The 25,424-nt window shown below is 38.5% G+C and overlaps 1 protein-coding gene across 1 annotated transcript; it reads left to right on the top strand.

The window, feature by feature from the left end:
• Positions 1 to 1,247: 1,247 nt before the first annotated feature.
• Positions 1,248 to 24,295, top strand: vapb (VAMP (vesicle-associated membrane protein)-associated protein B and C). The gene is made up of 6 exons (XM_085353481.1): positions 1,248 to 1,470; positions 10,036 to 10,188; positions 16,195 to 16,298; positions 18,876 to 18,956; positions 19,966 to 20,142; positions 21,698 to 24,295. Exons 1-6 carry the CDS (start codon positions 1,413 to 1,415, stop codon positions 21,851 to 21,853), a joined length of 729 nt encoding a protein of 242 aa, XP_085209607.1. The 5' UTR covers positions 1,248 to 1,412; the 3' UTR covers positions 21,854 to 24,295.
• Positions 24,296 to 25,424: the final 1,129 nt, after the last annotated feature.

The following is a 25,424-nucleotide window of genomic DNA, read 5'->3' as shown; positions in this document are numbered from 1 at the left end:
GGGGATATATTCTGTGTAGGTCTTTAGTGCTAATGTTTTAGCCGTTGGCTGTAATGTATAGGCTATAGGAGTCTGGGTCAGTTGTAACAGCAACAGTCTGGGTTAGTTGTAACAATAATGCAGATGTTACAACTTACCACACTATTACTTTAACTTATATTAAACAAGTTGGGGCAACGACATCAGCTGAGAGAGGTTCACTGGTCACATTTGTATATGCGGTTAATGCCATTGGCAACACAATTCCTCCACTGTTTGTGTTCCCACACATACATTATGCAGACCTCTGTGTCAGAGATGGACCAGTAGGAAGTACTGGTAGTGGAAATAAGTCAGGATGGGTGCAAGAAACAGATTTCCTCATCTTTCTGAAGCACTTTGCAAACCACACCAAGGTAAGCCCTGAAAAAAATAATGGAATTGCGATGCTGGTGAACAACTACATTTTTTCAGCTTCATTGTTATGTTCAAAATTGGTGCAAGAGTTGTAGGTTATAATGCCCACTGAGCCAATGAGGCCAAACTCAAGGAAGACCAACCAAAATTAATGAAATATTCATTTGCAGAAAATTCCATAATTTGTCTTTTTTGGGGGGTTGGAATATGCTCAAAAGTTAGATTTCTGCATTCTGTCACACACACACACACAGCTACATAAATGGCTCTAAGTACAGTCATGTGTTGAATAAACAAAGATTACATGTTAATATTTTGTTAGTACCCTTATTTCATTGTGTTACATTTTACCCCAGGATATGTTACAACTAACCCAGACTATGGGGTTAATTGTAACATTTCACTCTTTGTGTTTGAGACCATACCATGCAATGGGTAACTGTGCTGCAGAGAAAATAGCTGCACTATTTAATAGCAGAGACATGTAAATACTTTGCATTACATTTTGAATCCACTACCTTAAAAGAGCTCCAATTTACAGACAGAAATGTCAAAAATGTTACAACTATCCCCGGTCTCCCCTACTCGTTCTAGATGTTAGCACTCACTCCACCACAGCGGGTGACAGCAGGTAAACTTAGAAGCGTAACTCTTTAGGCTGAAATTAAAACCTGCATGCTTAAGCCACGTCCTTTCGCTGGATTCAGGTTTCGTGAAAAACGCAGGTGGTGTCCCCACCAGCCCTGGGTGCACCCCGGCATCACCCACCCGCCACCTCCTCCCTCTTCACCGCCGGGCGGCTATGCAGAGGCAGTGACGTCAGCAGGCTGTCTCTCACTCCCTTCCTGCTGCATCACAACAGGCGTTAGTAGCTCGAGTAGCAGTAGTTGACCGGGGGGACGGGATATCCACCGCTGATTCATTGATAAATAAACTCTATTGACGCTGCAACACTCGACAACATCCTAACACGGGAACTGGTTGCAGTGCGATAATCCCGCTCCAGCTGTTGGGACATGGCCAGGCCGGAACAGGTTCTGCTCTTGGAGCCTCAGCACGAACTGAAATTCCGAGGTAAGAGGGGAGGGCCCGGTTGTGGCAGGGAGGAGGAGTGGGGGACCTGCCTCTGTCAGCGCTGTTTGGAAGGAGAGGGGGGCACTATTAGGGAACCCATACCGAGCGGGGCTGCAGTGCACATTTTCACAATATAGCCTTCATATGAAAAAGCGAAGGCTGCCCTGAAAGGACGGCAGGTCAGCTGACAGCTAGCTGCAAAGCTAGCTGGATTAGCTCTCAGCGGCTAGGTTAGCCAGGCCCTGTCACACATTTGACCAGCACCAAGTTCCTCTAAAGCGGGTTACAGCTACTAGACACGAAATGTTCACCCATTTAAAAATAGCTACTATAAAAAGATGACACAAGCATAACTGCTCTTTTAGTTCGCCACCTTTCATTGTCCATAAGCTGCAACATCCTTAGCATGTCTGGCTGGCTAACATTAGCTCCTCCTCTGATTGGCTGTCTCGCTCTGCTGGCCAGCCAGCTGTCATTTAATAACTTGACAGCTCACAGGACGGAAAAACTGGGCAACCTGTGCAACTTAATATGATTTCAACTGTGGGTCGTTAAAATTTCCTCAGTCCTTATCGTTTGGACTTTTGAATCAATAATAGATGTCTTGGTGAGACTCGGCATTTGGCTGCAAAATGTCACATTTAGGCCCAGATAATGTTACATAAACACATATGGTACATTTGTACCTGCTTTGGAACAGATTCTGGAGTTCCTGCCATAGTTTGAAACATTAAACGTTTTACTTAAAACTAAGACGCTGATAAATGTAATATTTATACTTGTTTTAATGATACCCTGGTCTCCCAAATGCCTGAATGGTCAGTGTTATTTCGTTTATGAGGCTTAAAGAACAACAAATTACACTTAGTTGTCTTAGCAAAACCAAAAAATAAATTAAATGCCAACCTTTATAATATTTATCACTGAGCTTCAGTGTAGTTAAATGACCTGCAGCCCTCAGCAATTTACACTGTAGCCACTGTTTAAATCCACTCAAAACTATCAGTGCTTGAGCCAGCAATTTGTTGAAGATAGTAATGCCTCCACTGCACACTTGTTAATTGCTTAAGCATTAATATACACTGAAAATGATGAGTAGAGCATAACCAGAATATGTCCCAATACTGTTTTGTTCTTACGTCTCTCATAAGATGCCACACTTTTCACTGTGTTAGCTATGATAAGCTCCAACCTTCCCACAATCCTAATCAGATAAACTGTTTAGAATGTAGGGTGAGAAAATAGACACCAAAGTGCATTAGTTGTTTACATGTTCGCCCAATAAGTGAAAGATCCCTGGGGGTTGAGTCAGCAAGGGCATTTGGTGTAAAAACTGCCAAATCAAATACGCAGAGCTACTCTCTGTAACGACCCTTTGTGAGTAAGAGAGCAGCCGAATGTTGCTTTTTCGTCTTCCTCTTCTTCAGTTTATTATCATGCTTCCATCACAGCCACATAACAAGAGCCAAATAGAGAAATTGTATTTAAATATTGATTTGTTGTCACTTTTACCACTTTAGTCCAATCTGCTCAAGAAATTTTATGGAAAGACCCAAAATTAAGAATGTGTTAGTCCACCTCTCATTAGGTCTTTAAATTCCCCGGCCTGCTATTTGGCTCTCCAGTTCCTAGCTTCAGCTCCATTTCATCTTAATGACGACGTGATTCAAAAAATATTTTTAAAAAGGGTACACAAATTCATAGCGTAAGTAAGAAAAACTGATTCAGAAGTATTTAGATTTTTGACTCAACAAGGTTGGAAAGCTTCTTTGTAGTGATTTAGGGTAATATTTAACTACAAGTTCATAGTTTTAAAACATCGTACCAAGAGGTTTGGCTATTCTTTAAAACCTCAGTCAGATCCATACCTCGGTTCTGCTTTATTGGAGATGAATAATAAAGAATAGAGAAACATATTTTTACCATAGAGCGTATCACCTGGTTGTGATTGGAACATGAACAAAAAGTGAAAAACACCATCATTATCCTGCTTTAACCATTCATATGGTTGTCGTGCAGTACAGTTCAGTGATCTGTAGCACGGTGACTCCTAATTGCAGCTTCATTAATGGCTAAATCCAGATCATTGTCTTTGCTCATCCCATGGGAGTACTGAACTAATACCATGATAGTTCACATAGTGGCAAGATATGCCTAGCACCACACAGCTGAAGCTCTTCTGAACCTCTACTCCTAATGTTTCCCATTTCAGCTGTTGATTGCCTTTTGGGGGGAAGATGTGGGTCATATTTGCTGTAAGAAAATTCTCTCATAGATTTCCTTTGAGGATTTTTTTGAGTTCTATGTCTCATCCTTATATAACCTCCATGTTTCAGCTACAGGTTCGTTTGGTTTACTTGTGACTATTTACACAACTGTGATTCTGTGTCTATATAAGTGACCCAAAATAGACTATGTGCATCAAAGTAAAGCATTATGTCACCCAGTGTAACAATGTGTCTTATTAACAGATTAAACTAGAAACTCACTATCAATTGGAAAGACTGTTGCTATGGTTACCTATAGTTGAAGCATTGGGTGGATGTTTGGGGTGTTTGTTTGTTACATGACTTTAGTGGACACACATCGCTTTTGGTAAATTCCTTAGCTAGAAAACACAACCTGTAAGGAAATGTAAGAAAAAATATAAGAAAAATAAAATCTAAGTAAAACTGAACAAATAAAGAATCTCAGTAAATAGAAATCTAGTAGAATGAAGTAAAATAAGAGTCATAATAGGTATAAAAATAAATACAGGTATTGTGCCAAGATTTCCTAGAGAAATTGTTCCAGTACCTGTTCAGTAAGTGGTGTAGGTCCATGTGTAAACTAGTTTTTTACATAAATGTAAAAGTAAACTGAAGATTAGTGCAAAATTAGACCATGAACCATTTATATGTATCAAAAATATTTCCTTCATTCAAACTGTATGTAGCTAAATCAATTGCAGGGAAAATCAGTAGGTCGGCAGTTTGTATCCCGGTGCAATCAGTTTTTCCAGTATTTGGTTGAGGGGTTCCGTCATCTTTAATTCAACTCTGTCTTTCATCAGTCTTCACTTAACCTTAGAGATCAGTTCTCTTTGGAGGCCAAGCCATCTGTTGCCGGACTCCTCAGATGATATATCTTCATGGCTTTTTGTGATGATTGATAAGAATCTGAACCTGAAGCCTGAAAGAATCCCACATTACTGTATAAAAGTGTCTAATAACTGTTGATCTTAACCAGACAGAAGAAACTGTGTCTTATTGTAAATGAAAATACCACAAATCACATGCCTAGATGTAGGCATGCAGTGTGAAAGCTCAGGAAATACAGAGTGGGTTTGTTAGTAGCAATTTGTCTCTGGTTTTTACAATCTCTAGAGTAAATGCTCTTAAATTCTAGGCACTGGACTTTTTCATTTCTACCCATTTGAATTTTTTGTCAGGGGTAAGGGTAGCAAACCACCCCTTGGTTTTTATCTCCTACTTATAAAATCCAACATCGCATGATGACAGCTTCAGATATCAGCTTCTCATAATAGTTTGTTTTTTTTTTAACGACCATTTGTGGCCTCTGTGAGTTGGACACTGTCCTGAGAAACCTTCAGGAAGTAGTAGATCAGGTGTACAGTAGTCAGTGGCGTGAGTCCCTTTCATTAAAAGCCTTTAGATCTTGAGCCAAGCTTGTGAAGCTCTGAATTTCCTCTCTGTTTTTGCTCAACAGGGAGTGGAAGTGTCAGTTGCTCTCAATGTTTGCTGAGCTGAAACTTTACCTTGAATCTGGTGTATGTGCTAATTCTGAAATAGCTCCGTGCTTTCATACAGGGAGTTAGTGTGCTTCTCTCAACTGCAAACTTTACTATTACCATAATGGCTACTGTAGGGGACTAATTTGTAGTTTCATCAGAAAGCTTTACTTGATAAAAAGGCTTTCACGATTGGTCAATGTGGTTCGTAGTTGTTGATCAAAATCACAAGACGGAAGACTGTTTTGGAACTTGAAAATTAGCTGGTCAGTAAATGCTGGTTTAAAAGTCTGCACTTTCAGATCGTTTATTGATATATTTTCATCCCTCTAACCATGATATGTATAATAGTAACTATATCTATGACAGCAAAGTGAGAGGAAGCATTGTCTGCAAATAAATGTGGATAGACATGGTCATTTATGGACATTCTTTGCTAATATGGTTTTCCATGATACTGTAACATTCCATTCCATTAATCTTGCTTTTCATAAGGCTGACTGTAAAGTGTGTGGTATTGGCAGCATATTTGCTAAGTTTGGGAAGTCATGCAGCCATTCATCATTGCCCCTCGCCTGACCATGAATTAGCACAGCTCTTACTCAAGCTACTAGGGAAAATACAGGCATTAGTAATGCTTCCAGTTAGGTTTTTGTCCCATCAATAAAAAAACCGGGAATAATTAATTGCATATAAACCTGTGACTCTCAAGCTATACAAGAAATGATATTTGGTCAGTCGGCAACATCAGAAAGGGCTCACAACCTGCAATATCTGCAATGAATATTCTTGTTATATCAAAGAGACTAGTGATTAAACAGTAAGGCTTTCTTCAGCCTCACTGAATAAATCATGTTACATTTATTCATTTCAAGACTCACTGTAGTCATGTGCTAGAGCTCTGGGATCCACCCATATTTCTGTCACCAACATCAAAGTCAAAAGAAAACCTTAACACTGAAGTAGATCTTGATTTACTCTTCACGTTGGGATGAATTACAGTTTTAGATGCTGCTTACTCTCGTGGTGACTATAAAATGAGAAGGCAATAACTACTTATATTTCCTGCTCCTGGACTCCTAAATCAGTGCACGCATGGTATATTTTATACAGTGATTCAAATAATTCTGTTTCAGCAAACATTGATTATTGTTTCAAGGCAATAACTGAGTCACTCGAGACATTCTTTGCTTAAACCAGGACAGCGGATTGGAAATTTCTCACTAAATGACAATATGCATAAATGAACTTGATGTTTAAATGTGTGTATGTTTGAAAAATAATTATTACAATAATCCTTGCAAACACTAAATCACTGCTGATTGGTTAGAATAAAATATAGTGTAGTGTTCAATCCAATATTTAGCTTCTTTTTTTTTTTTAAAAACGCATCATATCTAACAGGACTGAGTAGTATTTAAACTGAATAATTAGTCCGAGGATAATTTGTTCTTAAATGTTTTGTGTGTTGGAACAATTTTCTCTAGTAACTGATCACTGGTACACATCTGCTCTGAACATGCTGTGACACAAATCTACAATAACTATGTTACTTTAAATTCATACAGCTTACTGGACTGAGAATATGCTTTGAGATATTGTTCAAGCTCTGCACGTTAACAACATAACACCCCCCACACCCCTGAATAAAAAAGAAATATTGCCTGACTTAACAAACTCACTATTTCACTGTTTTAGCAGAAGAAAACAATAACAGCAATATTCGATAAGCTGGGGAAGGGTGCACAAAGTTGTCTTACAGACTGTTCTTAGGTAGCTGTTATCTACGGAAGCGTAGAGCTGCCACCCAGGCAAAAGAAAAATACAAGTGTATCACGTTATAACGTGAAAAGTTTATTGTTCTAACAAGATACTTTTCCTGTTTGTACAATATACTTTATATATATACTTTATACTTTATATACGTAATTATCACGTTCGTACAATATAATATTTATATTGTACGAACGTGATAATTACGTATATTGTAATAACGTGATATTATGTTGTTCAAACAGGAAAGTATATTGTACAAACAGGAAAAGTATCTTGTTAGAACAATAAACTTTTCACGTTATAACGTGATACACTTGTATTTTTCTTTTGCCTGGGTGGCAGCTCTACGCTTCCGTAGTTATCTAACCTATTTAGCATGTACTTGTTTAGGAGCAACAGTCTTCAGAAAATTCACATAAAAGTCTGTTAGGTTCTCAAAACCCTCTTAAAGTATTTTAGGGATTTCCTTGGGGGGGATCCCCTCGTTGAGTCATAAATGAGATTTGGGGCATTTAACTTGTACGGAAGTCAAATTACTGAGCTCTTTTTTTTAATTGTATATTATGCATTTCCACTTTCACTTGTCTAATTTCAGTTTTCTTGCACCATGTAAATACATTACTGGGGCTAATTGATTGATTGCTTACAGCTATATAAACTTGCTTGTTATTCCCCTGCTTTTCCACCCCTTCATTTCATATTACTCTGTCAATTTTGGACATCATTTATTGTCCAGAATTACCTTCACTTGTGTAATTTCATTTAAAAAAATGCTGGAAGCTTTACAAAGCAGTTAAGATGATCCTGGAGGATCATCAAGGACTCCAGTCACCCCAGCCATAAACTGTTCAGACTGCTTCCATCAGGAAGGAGGTTCTGCAGCATCCGGTCCCGTACCAGCAGACTGAGAGACAGCTTTTTCCATCAGGCCATCAGACTGCTGAACACGTCATAGACACCTCAGCTTCACTACTGGAACTTCAACATTATGCACTCCACACTGTATATAAATGCCACTTGTTTTGCACATATTCAACTCTGTATATTTTATATATTTTATTATTATTATGGGCGATCGTGGCTCAAGAGTTGGGAGTTCGCCTTGTAATCGGAAGGTTGCCGGTTCGAGCCCCGGCTTGGACAGTCTCGGTTGTTGTGTCCTTGGGCAAGACACTTCACCCGTTGCCTACTGGTGGTGGTCAGAGGGCCCGGTGGCGCCAGTGTCCGGCAGCCTCGCCTCTGTCAGTGCGCCCCAGGGTGGCTGTGGCTACAGTGTAGCTTGCCATCACCAGTGTGTGAATGTGTGTGTGAATGGGTGGATGACTGGATATGTAAAGCGCTTTGGGGTCCTTAGGGACTAGTAAAGCGCTATATAAATACAGGCCATTTACCATTTACCATTTATTATTATTATTATTATTTTTATTTTTTTTATTATTTTTATTTTTTTTTTTACTATTAATTTGTAAAAATGTGTATACACACACACACACACACACACACACACACACACACACACATAGGAAAATATTTAGTATACACATCCAGAAATGCATACACTATTATATATTGTACATATATTTATTAGTTTCAGGTTGGCCATTCTTGTATTTTGCTCGTTTGTGTTGTTGTGTTTGCACATCTCTGTTGCTTGTGGGGCTCGCACACAAGAATTTCACTCGCATGTGCTGTGCCAGTGTGCCTGCACATGTGATGTGACAATAAAAGTGATTTGATTTGATTTGATTTGAAGATGGGGGAGAAACTGTAACAGAAAAACATCTCTGGAGTTTTGGAAATACATGTGCAAGGAAGAAAAGAAAAGAAATTAATAATGACTTCATTTTACTTGAATATCCTTGAATTTAATGTTGTTAAGCAGAAAAGGGAAAGTGTGTAGCTCTGCAATCCAAGGGAATATTTTAAAAACTTCTTCCATGCTTCTATTATAACGGTTATAGAGTAGCCCATTTCAGACTTGTTCACACTCTGTGTAGTCACTTTAGTTTAGCCTGATGAATTGAATGGGCAGTTATTTACACATCTGTGCAATCTAATGTCACACAGATTTTGTATAGCTTTGTTAGGCTAACGATCCGATCTCTCCCTGTGCATACCTCTGTTGGTGATGCCTGGAAACTTCAGAGCTACAGTCCATGAGGAAAAGCAGCATTATTTTCTAATAGGTTGATGGCAGCCAACAAGGCAAATATTGTGCAGTGTCGATCAATGGAGGTTTCTCCATTATTGATAAATGTGCAGAGCTTAATGCAGCCACAGAGATGTGGCCTGCATCTCCAATGCTGGCTGTAATTAGTTAAATCCAAACTGCATTAGCTGCTCTGTTTTAGATAATGCAGTAGTAGAAGATTTATATTTATGTATGATTTATTTTGTATGTACAGCGTACCTTTCAGTTTTCTATTAATTGAATAATTGTTTTTCTTAACCATGAGGGCAGTGTAGATAAGCTCCATTAGTTTAATTGGCATGAAAACTATTTTTATTCCGATTATATCAGGTCAAATGAAAAAGCCTTTACATTTCATGCAGCCGATTTGTTACATCACATTAGACTTTGATAGACCACATTCGAATGTCTCACACATACTCACAGCCCTTTTCCTCTATTATTTACTTTGTTTGAAAAGGGTGCAGTCAGCTTGTTCTTGTTTGTATGTACAGTGTAAATGTGCTTCTTGGCAAAATCTTTGGTAAATATTTATCAAAGAATAAATTGGTTTGTAAATTCATAGTACAAGGTAGTGCAACTTCTCAGTCAAGTGAAACTCCCACACTTGCTTCTGCGTCGATGTGCCAGTTTAAGAAAATTACATTTAAATGATTGTTTCTCAGAAACAGTCACATTATAGTGTCTGTTATCATGTTTTTTTCCTCACACTGTTGCTTCTTCTGTGCAGTTGATGTATCTTTATTACTTGGCTCATTTGATTTCATTAACAAGTTGCTTTCTCATTGTCCTTATTTATCCAAAGACAGACTTGTCAGTCTTGTCAACACCAGTTTTTAAGTGTCCACTGTGTTTACTTTCCGCACAGGTCCATTCTCAGACGTGGTCACCACAAATCTCAAGCTCTCCAACCCTACAGACAGGAATGTGTGCTTTAAGGTGAAGACGACAGCGCCGCGTCGGTACTGTGTGCGGCCAAACAGCGGAATCATCGATGCAGGCACCTCAATCAATGTCTCAGGTAAGGATTCAGGGAAGTAGGACTGAGTCAAGTTTATTCACTCGCTGCTTAAAATGGGGTTAGGGTTAGCCCGTGATAAAATGACATGTTAGATCATCTGTCTCAAGTCTTTTAATGGATTGAACAATCATTGCTGCTTATGTGTGAACTATACTGCTGGTCTGTATACATCTGGGAATAATTGGGATCATTATTCTTTCAACAGAGCACCTAGTAAGTTGGGATGGATGATTCTTATACTTCTTAAGAAGGATAGACTTTATACACGGTAACTTACAGAACTCATTGGTTGTCAAGTCAGTATGAAGACAGTGTTATCCATATAATATATAAAGAGATTTGTTCTTGTTACATGAACTTAAAACTGCAACTGCGTGGTATTCCTCCCTCCTCCTTCCATTTTGAAGAAAGCAGGTACTGGCTAATGTTTCCATGTGTTCACCGTCTGTCATTTACAGTCCCAGACTCATTTTACAGTGCACCCTATCTGGTGTCAACAACTGCAGACTGTGTCAGTGGTGCCTGCAGTCAGCAGTGACAAACCAACTGAGTCCGCTCTGTCTGTTTCCTTCATTTTCCAGCCTTGTTAGACTGAGAAGGGTCACAGGTTAGAGCCTGAAAATGAGTTTGCTTCTCTGAGAACGTACTCACAGTGGCAGCTGTATAGGCATAGTCTGTGGTTACTTTAAGTCCTATGTCTTTAGGGAGTACTCAGGCTGTATTGAAGCAGGGTGTTTAACAGGATAGAACTGAGGCCTGGGCTGTATTGCAGGACATGTGGCTTTAAAAAAAGAAAAAGAAAAGTTGAACACATGCGTTATTTCAATGAAAAGCGGAGGATTATTTAAGATCTTACATACATATTGTAAAGTGATGAAAATTTTTTTCATCACTTTACATTTTGGATTAATTTTTTTCTTTTTTTCATTAGTATGTGGTTGTGTAGAGTACTAAATGATAGCTCTGTGGCTCTCCTGTTGGTTTGACATCTTTTATCACTGCAAGTGCCCATTAGCACAGTGCTGGTTTTGGCCAGTGCACTTTAATCTCCATTTCATTTTGGCACACAGAACACCACTTAATACATATGTTCTTTATTTATAGTTTAAAAAAAAAAGACTTAACTAAATATTGCTCAGTAAACAATGCATGCTAATTAAGACTAATTTACATGCCTTGTTGTGACTTAATACTAAAGGCAAAAAATGAACTACTATCAACAGATGTCATAGGTGCTTAATCCAATGTACAATCCATCTACAGTACATTTAGAAGCATTTCCTTTCTGAAAATAAGAACACAAACATCCTGCAAATTTTAACATTTCCATATATGCTATTTACAAGGTTAGTAGTTTGATTTATCTATTTGAAAGAAGAGACTATTTTTTTTACTTTTTAACCTCCTGATTTATTTTCTAAGACTTTCGTTTTAACTGATTTTTTTTTTTTTTTACACATTACTGTGAATTTAAGTATACGTTAGTAGTGTTGGTTCACCCTAAAACACTGATTTCATTTCTTTAAATGAAACTCAGCATTGACTGAGACAGCCGTAATATTACAGAATAGTTTGAAATATAACTTCTGGAGTTTTACGAGCAGTTGTTAGCTGAATGTTGACATTTTCAAAGGGGTATGAATAAGCATAAGCCACAGTTCACAGTTTTCAGTAATTCTGAGGTGGTGGTATTACAGCCATGCACCAGCACAGGCACCAATGAGCAATATGGCTGTTGAACTCAAGAAATTCAAAAAATGAAAAACAATTAAACCTCAACTTTCAGATTTTATGCTTTGTAAACCTCGAGATTAGAACCGTCGAGTTTTGTGTAATAAAAAAATATAAAGAAGAGTTTTGTTTATTTTAAAGAAAGCTTCATGTCAGTGTGTTTCATTCCTGGTCTTAAAAGCTCTCTGAAACACTGGACTGTTTAAGAAGTCGAAATAAACACTGCAAGTTGCTATACCAACATTACTAATAAGAATAAACTTTTCTGTATACTGAATGCATGAAAGGTCTCTCCCAAAATAACTTGCCAGTATCTGCACTGGCGATATGACCAAAATCTCATATCCCGATATAAGAATTCTATCGTCCGATAACGATATAAATCACACAAATGTATCATTTTCTGTAAATTCTGTGAATCTCGGGCAGCTCGACTTGCGGGAAGTGTTTCCAGCTACACGTCATGTAGCTGGAGTCGAGTGTTTTAACCGATGTATGAAACGATACATTTTTAGACATAAGTAGTAAAGGCCGCCGTTTTCTTTGTGAGTATTTATTACACGGCATGCTGCGGGGAAAAGCCTGTTCTAACGTTTGAGTCTAAGGTTTATTTTTTAGCACCTGGCGGCTCTTTTTTACTTCTCATCCGTAAATAATCTGCTCTTTCACGTGATTCAGTTTATTTTTGAAAAGTCTCAACAGGATCTTGAGCTTTATTGTGAAAGGTTTATGTGGAACATAAACAAGCGGACACGCGATGCTGGTACCGTCGTTGTTGGTAACCACAACGCATAAAAACAGACGCTTGTCCGTCCGTAGTGTGGTTATATAAAATATAAGAGAAAGAGAGAACTTTAAGAAATTAATATAGCCACTACAGTGACCATCAAAACGATGAAAAAATATTGCCGTAAAGAGTTTATTTTGCGACACCACGAAACAAACGATAGCGTAAAATGAAACTATAGATGTTTTTTATATCGTCATCCGATATATATCGTTATATCGAACAGCCCTAATCTGCACTGAGGGACGAACTCAAACATTTCGTTCGTGTCACACTCCTATAGCCTCTGTTTAAGAGGATTGCAAGTCATCTGTAACTTGTTTCAGTCCAGTTTGTCTCGTATTTCCAGGATGTGCACAATAGTTGCACAGACATCCTTGTGTACCACTGCATACCTACAAACCCATGATTTGCCATTTGTTGGCTTAGCAGTGGACTCGCAGTGCTTTTTGAAGCTCAGCTTTGCTGTAACTGTATATGTTGAATGTAGCTACAACCACAGGAATGTTTCTGGTCTTGATTGGTGTTATGTAGCAGTATCCAGTGGAAAAATATCTGGCATAAATGTTTAAAAAATCCTCGAGTCCACAAATATTGAGCTTGTTGTGGGAATATGTCAGAAGTTCTCCTGACATACTGGGGACAGAAAAGCAAAATACCTTCCCACAGTAAAACAAATAACAGTTTTGTTGTCGCTGCTGTCCGAATTGGTTTCATTAGATTGTCTTGTTCTCGTTTCCTCCATGCCTGTGTTATGACAGGACATGAAACTGAGTCTCCAGTCAAGTTCTCATTCATTCAGTAGTGACACATGGATTTGAGTGTTTATGGCTGTGATCTTTTCTAATATTCACATTAGCTTGTTACCTACCAAGAGTCTTGTAATTGAAGTTGGACTCTAAATAGAAGCTGATTCCATGAAATATGTGGTGGATTGAAGTGCTGCTAATGTTGGGATATTTCTCACTGTGATATACACATGGTGGTGTAGTCGGTTACTTTTTCCTTTTGAAATATATTAAATAAGACAGACCCAAGAGAGCACAATCAGGAGTAAGAGCCTGCTAACCTGAGAAGTCTGAATAAATATACATATTTATTTATATTTTATGTGAGTTTCATCTTATATGCTGGTAAATTTTCCCTCTTGGCTTCTTTCTTCACAACTCCCCCAACTTAGTTCTCTTCCTCACTCCCACGCTCCCACACCATATTGTCTCACTAGGTTTGGTGATCTTTGACAAGGTCTTTGTGTTGACTAATACTGAACAAAGTGGCCAGGGAGTGCCCTGTGACGTGTCAGGCTTCTCTTAATGAGATTGTAAAAGGTTGCTGTTATAGGTAGAGGGCGTAGTAATGAGCTTTTATGATCATATATCTTGTTTCATATCATATTGTTTTAATAATGTTGTTGGATTCACCTCATTTATCGTCATAATTTTTTGATCATTGCTGTGCTTAAACTTGGATATAATCCTCTATTTTTCTGGCCCACCTTCTGTTACTTAATCTTTGTTTTATTGCCAGACAGCTCTTTTTGTTTCTGTTTTCTTTTTTTAAACTGTTGTATGCTGCAGATAATCCACTTTTTAAGGGGCCAGAGAAGTCTAGTATATTACACACTTACCGAAACTTACTGGCTTTTCTGCTTTTTTTTTTTGAATAGCATATTTGTAGACTAAGACCAACAAATACATTTTACAGCAGATGAATGAGTAAATCCCACTATAGTTGATCTCCAGGGCCTGCTTTACAGGAGCCAGTAGTTGCTTGTAACTCTGGTGTGAGCTGGTTTTCTCAGAGGACACAATTAATTAGTGACAGGAGAAATTTCTTTTAACCACCTCTTTTAACTTTCACCTCTCTAATGGTTACATTCATCATCAACAAACAGGCTGGCAATTACCCTTCTGTTTGACCGTGTTGATTACAATTAGCCTCTTTGAGTTTTATAAATTATTGCCCAGTGTGAAGAATACTAAATCATGCCATTAGCAGAAGTAGCTCTTGGTGTAAAGGTGTAATCAAAGGGGGTAGATCAAAGATGATTTAAATCACTTTTTCTCCTACTGAGGCTGTGCTTTTTTCCATCTCAAGCTTTGACTCAGGATCATTTAATGTTATTCAGCGTTGCTTAAAGAACTTGCAAGCTTTCCTGACTCTATTTTCTTGTATTGTCCCCTTGGACCCAAGGTAGATGGCTGTGCAAATTGAGTCTGACTGAAACAGGACGTTCTCAATCTGTTCATGCCGTCTGTTTCTGATTTGCAATATTGAGCTACACTGATTGCTGTAATGGTGCACTACATCACTGAGGTTTTTCACTCTAGGGAGACTGGGGATGTGCCACATCTGAACACTGCCCTGATAGCTAGGCTGTTTGTTCCTAGGAAAAACCAAAGAATCATGCTGGCATTGTACTGATTTAAAAACATCTTTCAATTATATTGTGATTTAAAACCTGTAGTCAAAGGAGTAAAACATTTTCCATCAATAGCCATCTTCATCCTCTCTGCAATTCAGTCCCCTATACTAACATAAGAAAGGGATTGCTGTATATCATTGTTACAGCTCCTCTCAGTGACTGGAATAACGTCAAATGAGCCACGAGTGGCTGTGAGGACTGATGTGGTGATGGGCTAAAGGAGTATTCCAGCTCCACACCTGCTTTCTGTTAGACTGATATGTAATGTTAAAGAAGAAAAAGACAGAGTTGGATGCTGTTAGAAAAATTACCCCTGAGGATTTTTGTAGATCTGTCAGTGTTTCGCCGTCATGGTAACATGAAGAAATCCTCTTTAGCCCCCCCCCCCCCCCCCCCCTTTTTTTTTTTCTTCATCATGGGCAAACTCAGACACCCTTTGCTCAGCCTGACAAATACACGAGATGCACAAGTATATAAAAACTCAACGTTTTCTCTCTAAGCTGGGGACTGAACATTAGTTTAGACAGAAAAAGTAACAAAGTTGGGAACCAAAATTTTATTTATTTATTTTATTGCCATGTTTCACTCACAAATCATAATCTCTTCCTACCTGTCTGCGGAAGTTCCTGCACGTGATTCAAACAAGAGATGTGTTTTCCCAGCTCCCTTGGGGATGGGAAGTGGCAGTGAGGTTTGAAAAATGGGGAAATAAAACTGAGGTCTTCGCGACAAAATGAAACGATAGTATTCTTTTTGGGGATTTCCTGGGGTCTGGGCTGGAGCTTTGGTAACTTATCCAAATTTTTCCTTCTATAAATAATAATTCTTTCTTTACTGTTGTAAAATTTTTCCTTTCTTTGCTTTCACATGCGTGTTAATTGCAAGCACCTTTTCAAACAGCATTTTCTTCTTTTTCCTTTTTATTTATTTAGTTTATTGATACTAGAGAGTCTTATAATTACAAGACAGTACAATTTAAAGAAAATATTCAGAAACAATTTTTGGAAGCAGACTAAATGTTTTTACTTTCTGTGCTGACATTAACTTTCTGTTTGTATTTCAGTTATGCTGCAGCCTTTTGACTATGACCCCAATGAGAAGAGCAAACACAAGTTCATGGTTCAGTCAATGCTAGCACCTCCTGACATGACTGACATGGAGGGAGTGGTGAGTGTGTCTCATTGTTCATAGCTTTTAGCATGTGCTTATTTTTACGTGCATGCTTTAAAACAGAAATACTTTGTACATAGATGCATTACAGTTATGCATATATAGGCATGTGATAGGATTAACCTCTTCCAAATATACCTGTTAAAATAAATGAGTCCTAAATTCAACATATGACACATTACACCATATCATTATTTAACTAAAACTAAACCAACATGCAGAAGCAGTGTGTGAAAAACTAAGTACACACTTACTACTTTCATATGAATTTAGAGGGTAAGTAGCAGCCAGCTGTTTGCTAGTCAAATGCACTTGATTAACTGACTGTTATCGAGTGTGACCACATCTATAAAAGCAGGAGTTTTGGCAGTTTGCTGGTCAGCACAATGCTAGGGAGGAACAACCTGCACAAAACGTCATTTGGTGATAACCAAAGCATATCAGCACAAACACGTCATATCAACCTTCAGCCATAGTGGGGCAAGGGTTATAATTTGGACTTGTATTGTAACCACAGGACCTGTGTACTTTGCAGTCATTGAGTTAACTATGAACCTCTCTGTATACCAAAGTATTCCAGAGTCAAATGTGCGTCCAACAGCTTGGACAATGATCCCAAGCACAGCAGTAAATCCATGAAATAATGGCTGGATCATTGCAAAACCTTGATTCTTTTCTTTTTCAGTCAAAGTCCAGATCTCAGACTGAGTGAAATGTTGTGGCAGAACCTTAAATGCCTGCAAACCTCAATGAACTGAAGCAATGTTGGAATAAAAAATGGACCAACATTCCTCTACAACTATCTGAGTGACTGATGGTGTCAATGAATGCTGAAGGTTATTGCTGCCAAATGTGGATCAACATCATGGGGTGTAATTAGTTTTTGACACACTGGTTCTACATTTTAGCTTGATTTGTGTTAAATAGTGACACAGTGTAATGTGACGCTTGTGCCTGTGTTGAGTTTGTATTCAAATAATTCTAAAACCTAGTAACATTTTAGTTTTTTATTATGTCCTAAAACCTTAGAAGGTGTACTTTTTTCACATAACTGTGCATACATTAAATTTTACTGTGAAGGAAGAGGCTGTTAATCTACGCCCTTCCCACACTTAATGCAAGCCTGTGCTGCAGTGCTGGCACGCAGCAACAAAACACATTTAGCACAGTTTAGTCATAACATCATGTGTGGTCTGAGAGACATCTTTGTGATGACTGGCCCACATTTAAACACCTACATACTTGTGTAGCTATCTCATTAATATGACAACAGGCATCTTGCGAATTTGTTTTAATGTAGTGACACACATGAAAATGCATAGAATCAACAAGAGGGACGGTTACAATAGACATGCTGTATTAAATCAGAGCTTGAATTCTGGTGGGGTTTTGTGGGTTTTTGTGCAAGGTTGTGACTGTAACACAAGTTGGATGTGAAAGCAGATTTTTAAGGTGGGGGTTGTAAGAAGAGCACAAGTCCTGTTGGTGACATGCTTCTGTCAGTTGTTTGTTTGTTTGAAACAATATGTGGAGTCAGTGAACAATGGACAGACTACTCTCATAATGGTCCAGTTGTTGGTGAAAATATGTAAGATGACCCTAAGCATACTTGATATTTAAAACCAGGCTGAGTCAGTATTGGATAAAGCAGTACTCAGAGATGCTTTGCCATACCTGGAAATTCCACACACTTTATCTAATCCCAAGAGAAGTGTAACTCCATTTGGTATGATATTTAAACGTGGGGAACCTGGGATTATATGCTTGCTTGGAAATATTTTGAAGTCTGAGAATCTTTAAAGCACTAACATATTCTAAAAGATAACTCAAACAATGCAAAGACTTGGAAAACAAAACATGCATATGTGGTTATTGCCTAAAATGGACCATCAAGTTTCTCAAATTCTACCAAAACCTAGTTTAGCAAGGGCACATTGGCAAAGCTCAAAGTGTGTTACTGTAACACACATGACAGCACTCTCTTCTGTCTAAATTAAATTATTATTCAATTTACTCTGAATAGTAATTGCATAATTATTCAGGCTAAATTCCTGGTTTTAATAAAACATGGAAAGAAAGCTGTGCCGACAGAATACATAAAATGACTAAAGAGAAATGACTTCATCTGAGTGCTCTTAAAGATTGAAGAGCCAAATTAATTCACAAGGACATTTTGTGTTAATATCCACTTATTTGTGTATTTCTTTCTTTCTTTTTTGCAACTCTGTCTTGAACCAAAGAGAGATTTAAACAAATTATTAATAAAGAATCAAGAATTATTTATTTGGCTGTTTAGCTACAATAAAAATGTCTTTATGGAGATGCAGAATTTAATTAAATTTTTTTTCCAAAAAGAGTGGAAATACTGTATGCAATCTCACCTATTAAAACACACACGCACACAAAGCCTATACATCTTGTTTTCTTTTCATCTAGCAGCTAGCTGACTTTATTTTACTCTGTTGCTCTTTTTCTGTTTTTATTCACACCATTTTTAAAAAAATATATATACTTGTTTATTAGTGAGGGACATCAATGCATGTTGTCCATATCTTTTTCTTTCTACCTTTCTAGTGGAAGGAGGCTAAACCAGAGGAGCTGATGGACTCCAAGCTGAGGTGTGTTTTTGAGATGCCGACGGAGAACGAAAAAACGGTATGCACACAGACCTATCCCCTTTTCTTACCATGCATGTGCGTTTGTCTCCTGCAGATGTGATATCAGAAACAGTTATGTTTTTATCATGTTTTTTATTATTCTCTAAGTGACTGTAATTAGCCCAAGAAAGAGTCCAGTGTTTAATTTCAGTTGTGAGTATGTCAATCACTATCTGAAGTCACTAGCCAGCTTTTTTTTCCTACTGTGCAGCCTCTTTTTTTTTTTTTTTTTTTGTTATTTTTGTTTTGGGGTTTTTGTTAATGTGTCGCAATGGAAAGCGGCATTATATATTAGGTGGTGTTTATTGTTGTTTTCCAGTTCCCCATCTTGCTATTGCTCTGCTGTATCTGCCTTCTTTATCCTGTATCTATCAGTCTTCATCTCTTTTCTTCTTTTTGCTCTCTTTTACCACCCCGGGTTTGTTCTTTTTATCGAGCCGCTTATGTTTGAACATTTTTGTAGCATTTCCCTCCTCATCATCTTCTCCATCTTGTCCCACTTTCCTCTACATCTCTCTTCCTGCCTCAGCTGCACTCATAGCCATCAACAGCCCTTCAGAGACTCTCACATGTGGTTTATTGTTGTTGTGATTCCTCTCAGACCTCATATTCCGCTCAGCTGCAGAGACATTATTTCGTCATAATATGAGTTGAGAGAAAAGGGACCTGTGGTAGTTGTTTTCAATTCATTATGAGCTGAGAAATACATACACATGTCTCCCAGTTGGCTCTGTACACCGCAGAGTCCGTTATGGAGAGATAATGCTGATAGAAACCAGCTTGATCCATTTACAAAAGGCACCCCTGTGTGAACTCTCAGACTGGAGAGGAGGTTTTGTGTGCATGCGTGTGCGTGTGTGTGTGTATATAGAGCAAGTCCCAAAATGTAAACACAAAGTTGTACCTGTGTGCCAGCAAAGACATCATACAGAATCACCATGGAGATATTTTAGCATCAACAGTCAACTTACTGCATTACAACTTTTCTCTCTGTAAACCACTTACAGCATGATATGGAGTCCAACAAGATGATGTCGTCCAGCTCGCTGAAGTCAGAGTCCTCGCTGCCTGTGAAGTCAATGAGCTCCACCCTTGATGATGGGGAAGTAAAGAAGATCATGGAGGAGTGCAAGAGGCTGCAGATGGAGGCTCAGAGGCTACGGGAAGAAAACAAACAGATCAAAGTGAGTAAAATGACTCAAGACTGTAGACACAGGTCTTTATACAGATATTACGGGCTGCAAAGGCTTTACTGAAGGGAATCAGTTGGTAGTAATTCCAGTTTGTCATTTCAAGCTCAACACTTTCCAGCGTGTTAGTGTTACAGTACAAAATGTTACATGTCTTTATATTTTGCTGTCAAAGAGCCAAACAATATTTATTATAGTGGTCTTGAGCGAGTTCTCCAGGCTTTTTGGTATTTCAAAGTTCTTGTTTGGACATTGGCTGCCTTTTCCAGTCCTTGTACCTCACCATTTTGATCCTAATCACACTGCACAAGTTTCAGTATTTCCAATTTTCCTAGCAAAATATGATTGGTGAATAATGGAGAGTGGCTCAAGACTTTTGCACGGCTCACAAAAATATAATTTTAGCGGTGGCTCAAGTGGGACATCCACTAATCACAGGGTTGGTTTAATCCCCCTGCTCCATATGTGCCACGTGCCCCCTAGATTTATGGACTGAATAATTTCCCACAGAGTTAACATATGTAAACGTGTAACTACAAATAGTTTTAGTCTTGTAAAACAAAGAGGGACAAACAGGTCCAGCTTCACATAAAGACTCTTGGGCATTGTCAACTTACAGATTATAATTATTTGTAGGTTTGGTATTAGAGCTTAATCGGGCCAATGAAAATATTTTGCTTTGAGGCTTGACTCAAAAGCAGAAAGTGATATTCTGCTGATTAAACAAAGAAAACCATCTCAGTCATCAAAATTAGCAGATGACATCACTGAACATCATGAATCACCTCTGTGTTGATTATTTTTTGTACTGATTGATAGCTGATTGATGTTTACAATCAAGATAAGCTAATTAAGTAGAAGTGTTTAGTCACACAAAGCAGTGTCCTCCACCCAGGCCAGTAACTCACAATTAAGGTTTGCATGGAGTACAGCTGCTGATATCTTTAATCGGTAGCAGACCTCAAGGTTTAAAGCTTGTAAGCTCGCAATTTTGCAAATCAATGAGTATGCCATCAGTCACTAGCATCATTGGTTTCAAATTAGTTTTTGTAAAAGTTCGGTTCAAAATCACACACACACACGCACACACGCCTACGCTACAGACGTCCAAGAGTGAATTGTCCTCCCTTCAAACACCACCGCCTCCTCCCCTTTAAGTTCTTGCCAGAGGCAGAACGACTGTTGGCTGCTCCTGCGGCTGAGATTAAACTAACAGAGAGCCCCCCCCACCCGCTGCTGGGAAATGAAGTGTGTTAAACCCTGGCGCCTTGTGCGTTCCTTTGGGGGTTTGGGTCAGATGAGCATTTAAGCAGATCCGATTTCTCTGAGCTAATAAATAAATACTCTTATCTTATTAACTGATTGACAAACCGACCATTTCTTAACCCATTGTTGTCCTTTCTTATTTCTCGTTTCCACATTCCTTTTTCTTTATTTCACTCACTCATCACTGCTTCCCTGTCATTCCCTTCTCACACACATCCTTTCATCATTTCATATTTATTCCTTTCACTCCCCTTTTTTCCCCTTTCCCGTGTCCCCAATTCAGGAGGATGATGGTCTGCGGATGAGGAAGAGTAACATCATGTCACCTCAGCACCCCTCAGTCGCGATGAAGAAAGAGGAAGGGATGAGCGCCCGTACGGTGGCCCTCATTGTGCTCTTCTTTGTGATGGGCATCATTGTGGGGAAGTTGGTCTTGTAGAGCACAGTGCAGTTCGGTCGGCCGCAGCATGGGGATGAAAACAAACACTGGATTTGGAATTTTGGATTATAAAACGCCATATGTGCTGGGTAGGGGGTGGTACTAGTTTTGATTCAGTCTCATTTATGTAAAATAATTCAAAAGGTAATGTATGAGGAAAAAAATGAAGAAAAAAACAACTTGTCATGTTATGAACAAACCTACTGTTACAGGTCTTGCCTCTACGTAATCATCACATTGTCATTCTGGCTCTCTTCCCAAAGTTTCACATAATAGAGTTGACTGGTTCTGTGGGTGGGAGAATGATGGAAACATGAATTAACACTTGTGATTCAGACCAGTGGATTTTCTAGCACTGGCGAAGTAGTGTTGGTGCGATTGAGTCAGTTTGCAGTCGTGCAAATGTCATTCTAGTGTATTGATGTTTCTTTTTCTAAGCGACGGAGGCCAGAGCCAATGTATATGAATACAAAATCACCCCACTGTACAGTATATCCAGGTGTTCCTTCCAGCGAAACCCCCTTTAAGGAAGGGATTTACCAGAGAGATGATCCACACAGTTGGGGGTTTTACACACACACACAGGGCTATCTCCTCCAATCAGAGGCTTTGTAAAATCAGCTCGTCTTTGATTGTATGACAACTTTGAGCAGTGTATGAAACACTATGCCGTAGGTGTTTTCTTTCCTCATGACCTTTTTTTCTTTTCACTCTACCGTATTTCCCTCACTTGTCACTCACTGCTCACTGCATCCTCCGACTGTCAGAGGGGGATGTGTTTGATTGCATGCGTTCACGCAGAGTGTTGCATCTGGACTTTTGAATCTAAATTAGCTGCTTTTTATAATGGTGATAATATAATGTCATTTGGCTGTAGGTTTGCACAACTACATTTCTGATTTTTTTCTTTTGTGTTTTGTTGCATTTTTATGATTTTATTTTGAGTAATTTTGTTTTGTCGTTAGGTTTGATGCATTTAAGAATATTGCAGCTACCTGAAATGAGGATTAGATCAGTTGTGTAAATCCAGATGAAAGTCTTGCCTTGTGACCTGTTGGGGTGCAAGTTATTCTCAGGCCAAGTTGGAGGTGTATTATGTACAGACGCACATACACAAAGCATGCGTGCACATAATGAGAAACCATAAAACTAAAAGACGGTGCATGAAGGAGGAGTGGTTTTATGTCACTGACAACAGAAAACCACGTTAAGGTCCTCTTGCAATGTCCAAACACATTAAGCTTTGTCCTTTCCAGCTCTTTTCATTCTCTCATATTGTCCTTTAACCATACATTTGTTTATTTGGGGCAAATGTATGTCAGAGATCAGCCGAGTGTTTTAAGCTGCCTAAACCTGCTTCCCCAGTTGATGAGTTTCTTTGCTTACTCACGCTCTGCAGGTCTCTGTTCAGTTTTTTTGGGGTGTTTGTTGAGCATTTTTCTGTCACTTAAAATGTTAAATCCTCACTGCATTTGAAGTTGTGTTCATTTTAATGCACTAAAGGTTACGAGTGTTTCTCCTTTGAACTTCCTGCCTCACACGATGCTTTCTTTGGTTGTTGTTTTTCCATGAAGTGAAAGGTGGGAAAGTATACAGTCAGCTACAGCCTTGAGGGGACCACATGATGACAATGTACTGTTTCCACAACCTTCAGAAATAATAATAATAATAATAATAAAAAAGAAACATAAAGCATTCTCAAATTGTTTCAGCTCCAAATTTGCATATAACACAGGAGAGCGTTTGTTATTCTGCTCTGCATTAAAAAAAAAAACAGCTGGTCATATTTGTATCCCACTTTCAGTAAACTGTTGAACAGACGCAGGAGTCCACTCCCCTTTGCTGAAAGATATCTACGGTTAATTTAGCTGGCGGGTAAGCGTTTAAACAAACACGTGTATGTTTCGACTGTATCTCTATGAAGTCGGTGGGTTGAGGATGACTTGCTGCTTAAAGGGAGGGCAAAGCGAACCTAAAACTAGTCTCAACTTGGGTTCTCAGACCTGGGTCATACAGTGCTTGCAGAAAATTGTTCTTGTTTAGTGAATCCTGACTGGAGTATCAGAACCTTTTTACACAAGAAAAATACCCTAAAACATCAGAATAATCCATTTATGTGACTGAAAATGTAACTTTACCACTGCCCCGGTGCAGTAAACTCCATCAATTTGCTACTTCAAGGCGGATTATACAAACAAAAATGATTATGTGTGAACACTAATCAATCCAGGCCTGGTTGTAAAACACATGACACTGATCTGTCCTGGAGCCTGACCATCACCGTGATCAATGTAAGCAGTTAAGAAACTGTTTTGTATGTATATAAATAAATAAGTCTATCTGAGAAAAAGATTGATATTCCTAGTCAAGTAGTCTCTCTGGTGTATAAAAATAACCCAACCTGGTTGGACTATGTAGCATCTTAATAAATTAAATGAATAAAGCCCCTAAATCACTGTGTGGCGTTATTTCCTGTTACGTATGAAAGGCTACAGTGTGACCATCATTATACACATGTGGCATTTTAAAAATATTTATTCTTTTAAAGTGTCTTTAAAATCAGGGATGGGATTGTGGTAACATTTTAGGGTGGGAAAATATGTTCGAAATAAAGATATTTGGTCTGGAGATGACAAATTAATCTACTGCTCCTTACAAAACTGGGAAGACTCGACTACTAGCAGACAATGCTTAAAAAAAACATTTTGATAGAGACTTTTTTTTTTCTTCTTTTGTAATTCTCTGACACTCAAATCTCGTCACAACCTGGTTGTTAAACATTACCCACAGTGCAACTTAAATGGTAAATAGACTGATGGTCGTAGAGCAGTTTGCTCTAAATAAGCACTCAATGCACTTTTTACTACAAGACCGATTCACCCGGTCTCTCACAGACAGCAATTTAATCCAGCGGTGGGCTATAAATTTCCCCAAAGGGCCATGTGAAAAACTGCTTATAAAGGGGTAAAATTAATATTGAGCAGAACTGAGGTCAGCTTATTGTTATAGCCCTCCATAACAGTCCCAGTTTCTCGTGGCCCCTTGGAAAAATTGATTGCTCACCCCTGTTCTATAACTAAGCACCTTGAATCGGGAGCAAAATATCAGGTTTAGTATCGAGGACACTTCGCCATGCAAACTGGAGGAGCTGGGGATCCATCAGCACTATAGGCAGAGATTACTTACAAGCTGAAGTAGCCTTAGGGAAGGATAAGAATGAGCCTGTCTAGGTCTTGTAATCTAATTTCCCCTTAATTATTAAAGCATTTATATGATTATAAAAGGCTCTGTTATTCCATGTTATCTTAACCAGCACCGATTAATACTATTTGAGGGGAAAACAAGGTGATGAAGAATGAAAAAGGATTTTAAATGGTAGAATTATGACAAGCACTTCCCAGTGAGATTTACTGAGAAAGGTTTTGGTACTTACTCTCTTATCCTCAGAGTCCCGATCTTTCTTTAACCCCAGAGACCTGCACATAATAGAACTATAGTAATGTTAAGAGCCTGGCTTTTTTCCCCAACACTAGCTGCACAGTATGCATGTCCAGAGTCTGATCTTGTCCTG

This window comes from Diplotaxodon limnothrissa, linkage group LG5, assembly GCF_057381915.1.
Source record: "Diplotaxodon limnothrissa isolate DT_005_m linkage group LG5, D_limnothrissa_male_GT1.1, whole genome shotgun sequence".
NCBI lineage: Eukaryota > Metazoa > Chordata > Actinopteri > Cichliformes > Cichlidae > Diplotaxodon > Diplotaxodon limnothrissa.
This window is presented reverse-complemented; position numbering and strand designations above follow the sequence as displayed.

Coding starts and splice junctions, on each gene's coding strand:
- vapb (XM_085353481.1), top strand. CDS start 1,413: ATGGCCAGGCCGGAACAGGTTCTGCTCTTGGAGCCTCAGCACGAACTG. Junction 18,957..19,965: donor CGACGGAGAACGAAAAAACG/GTATGCACACAG, acceptor AACCACTTACAG/CATGATATGGAGTCCAACAA. Junction 20,143..21,697: donor AAGAAAACAAACAGATCAAA/GTGAGTAAAATG, acceptor TCCCCAATTCAG/GAGGATGATGGTCTGCGGAT.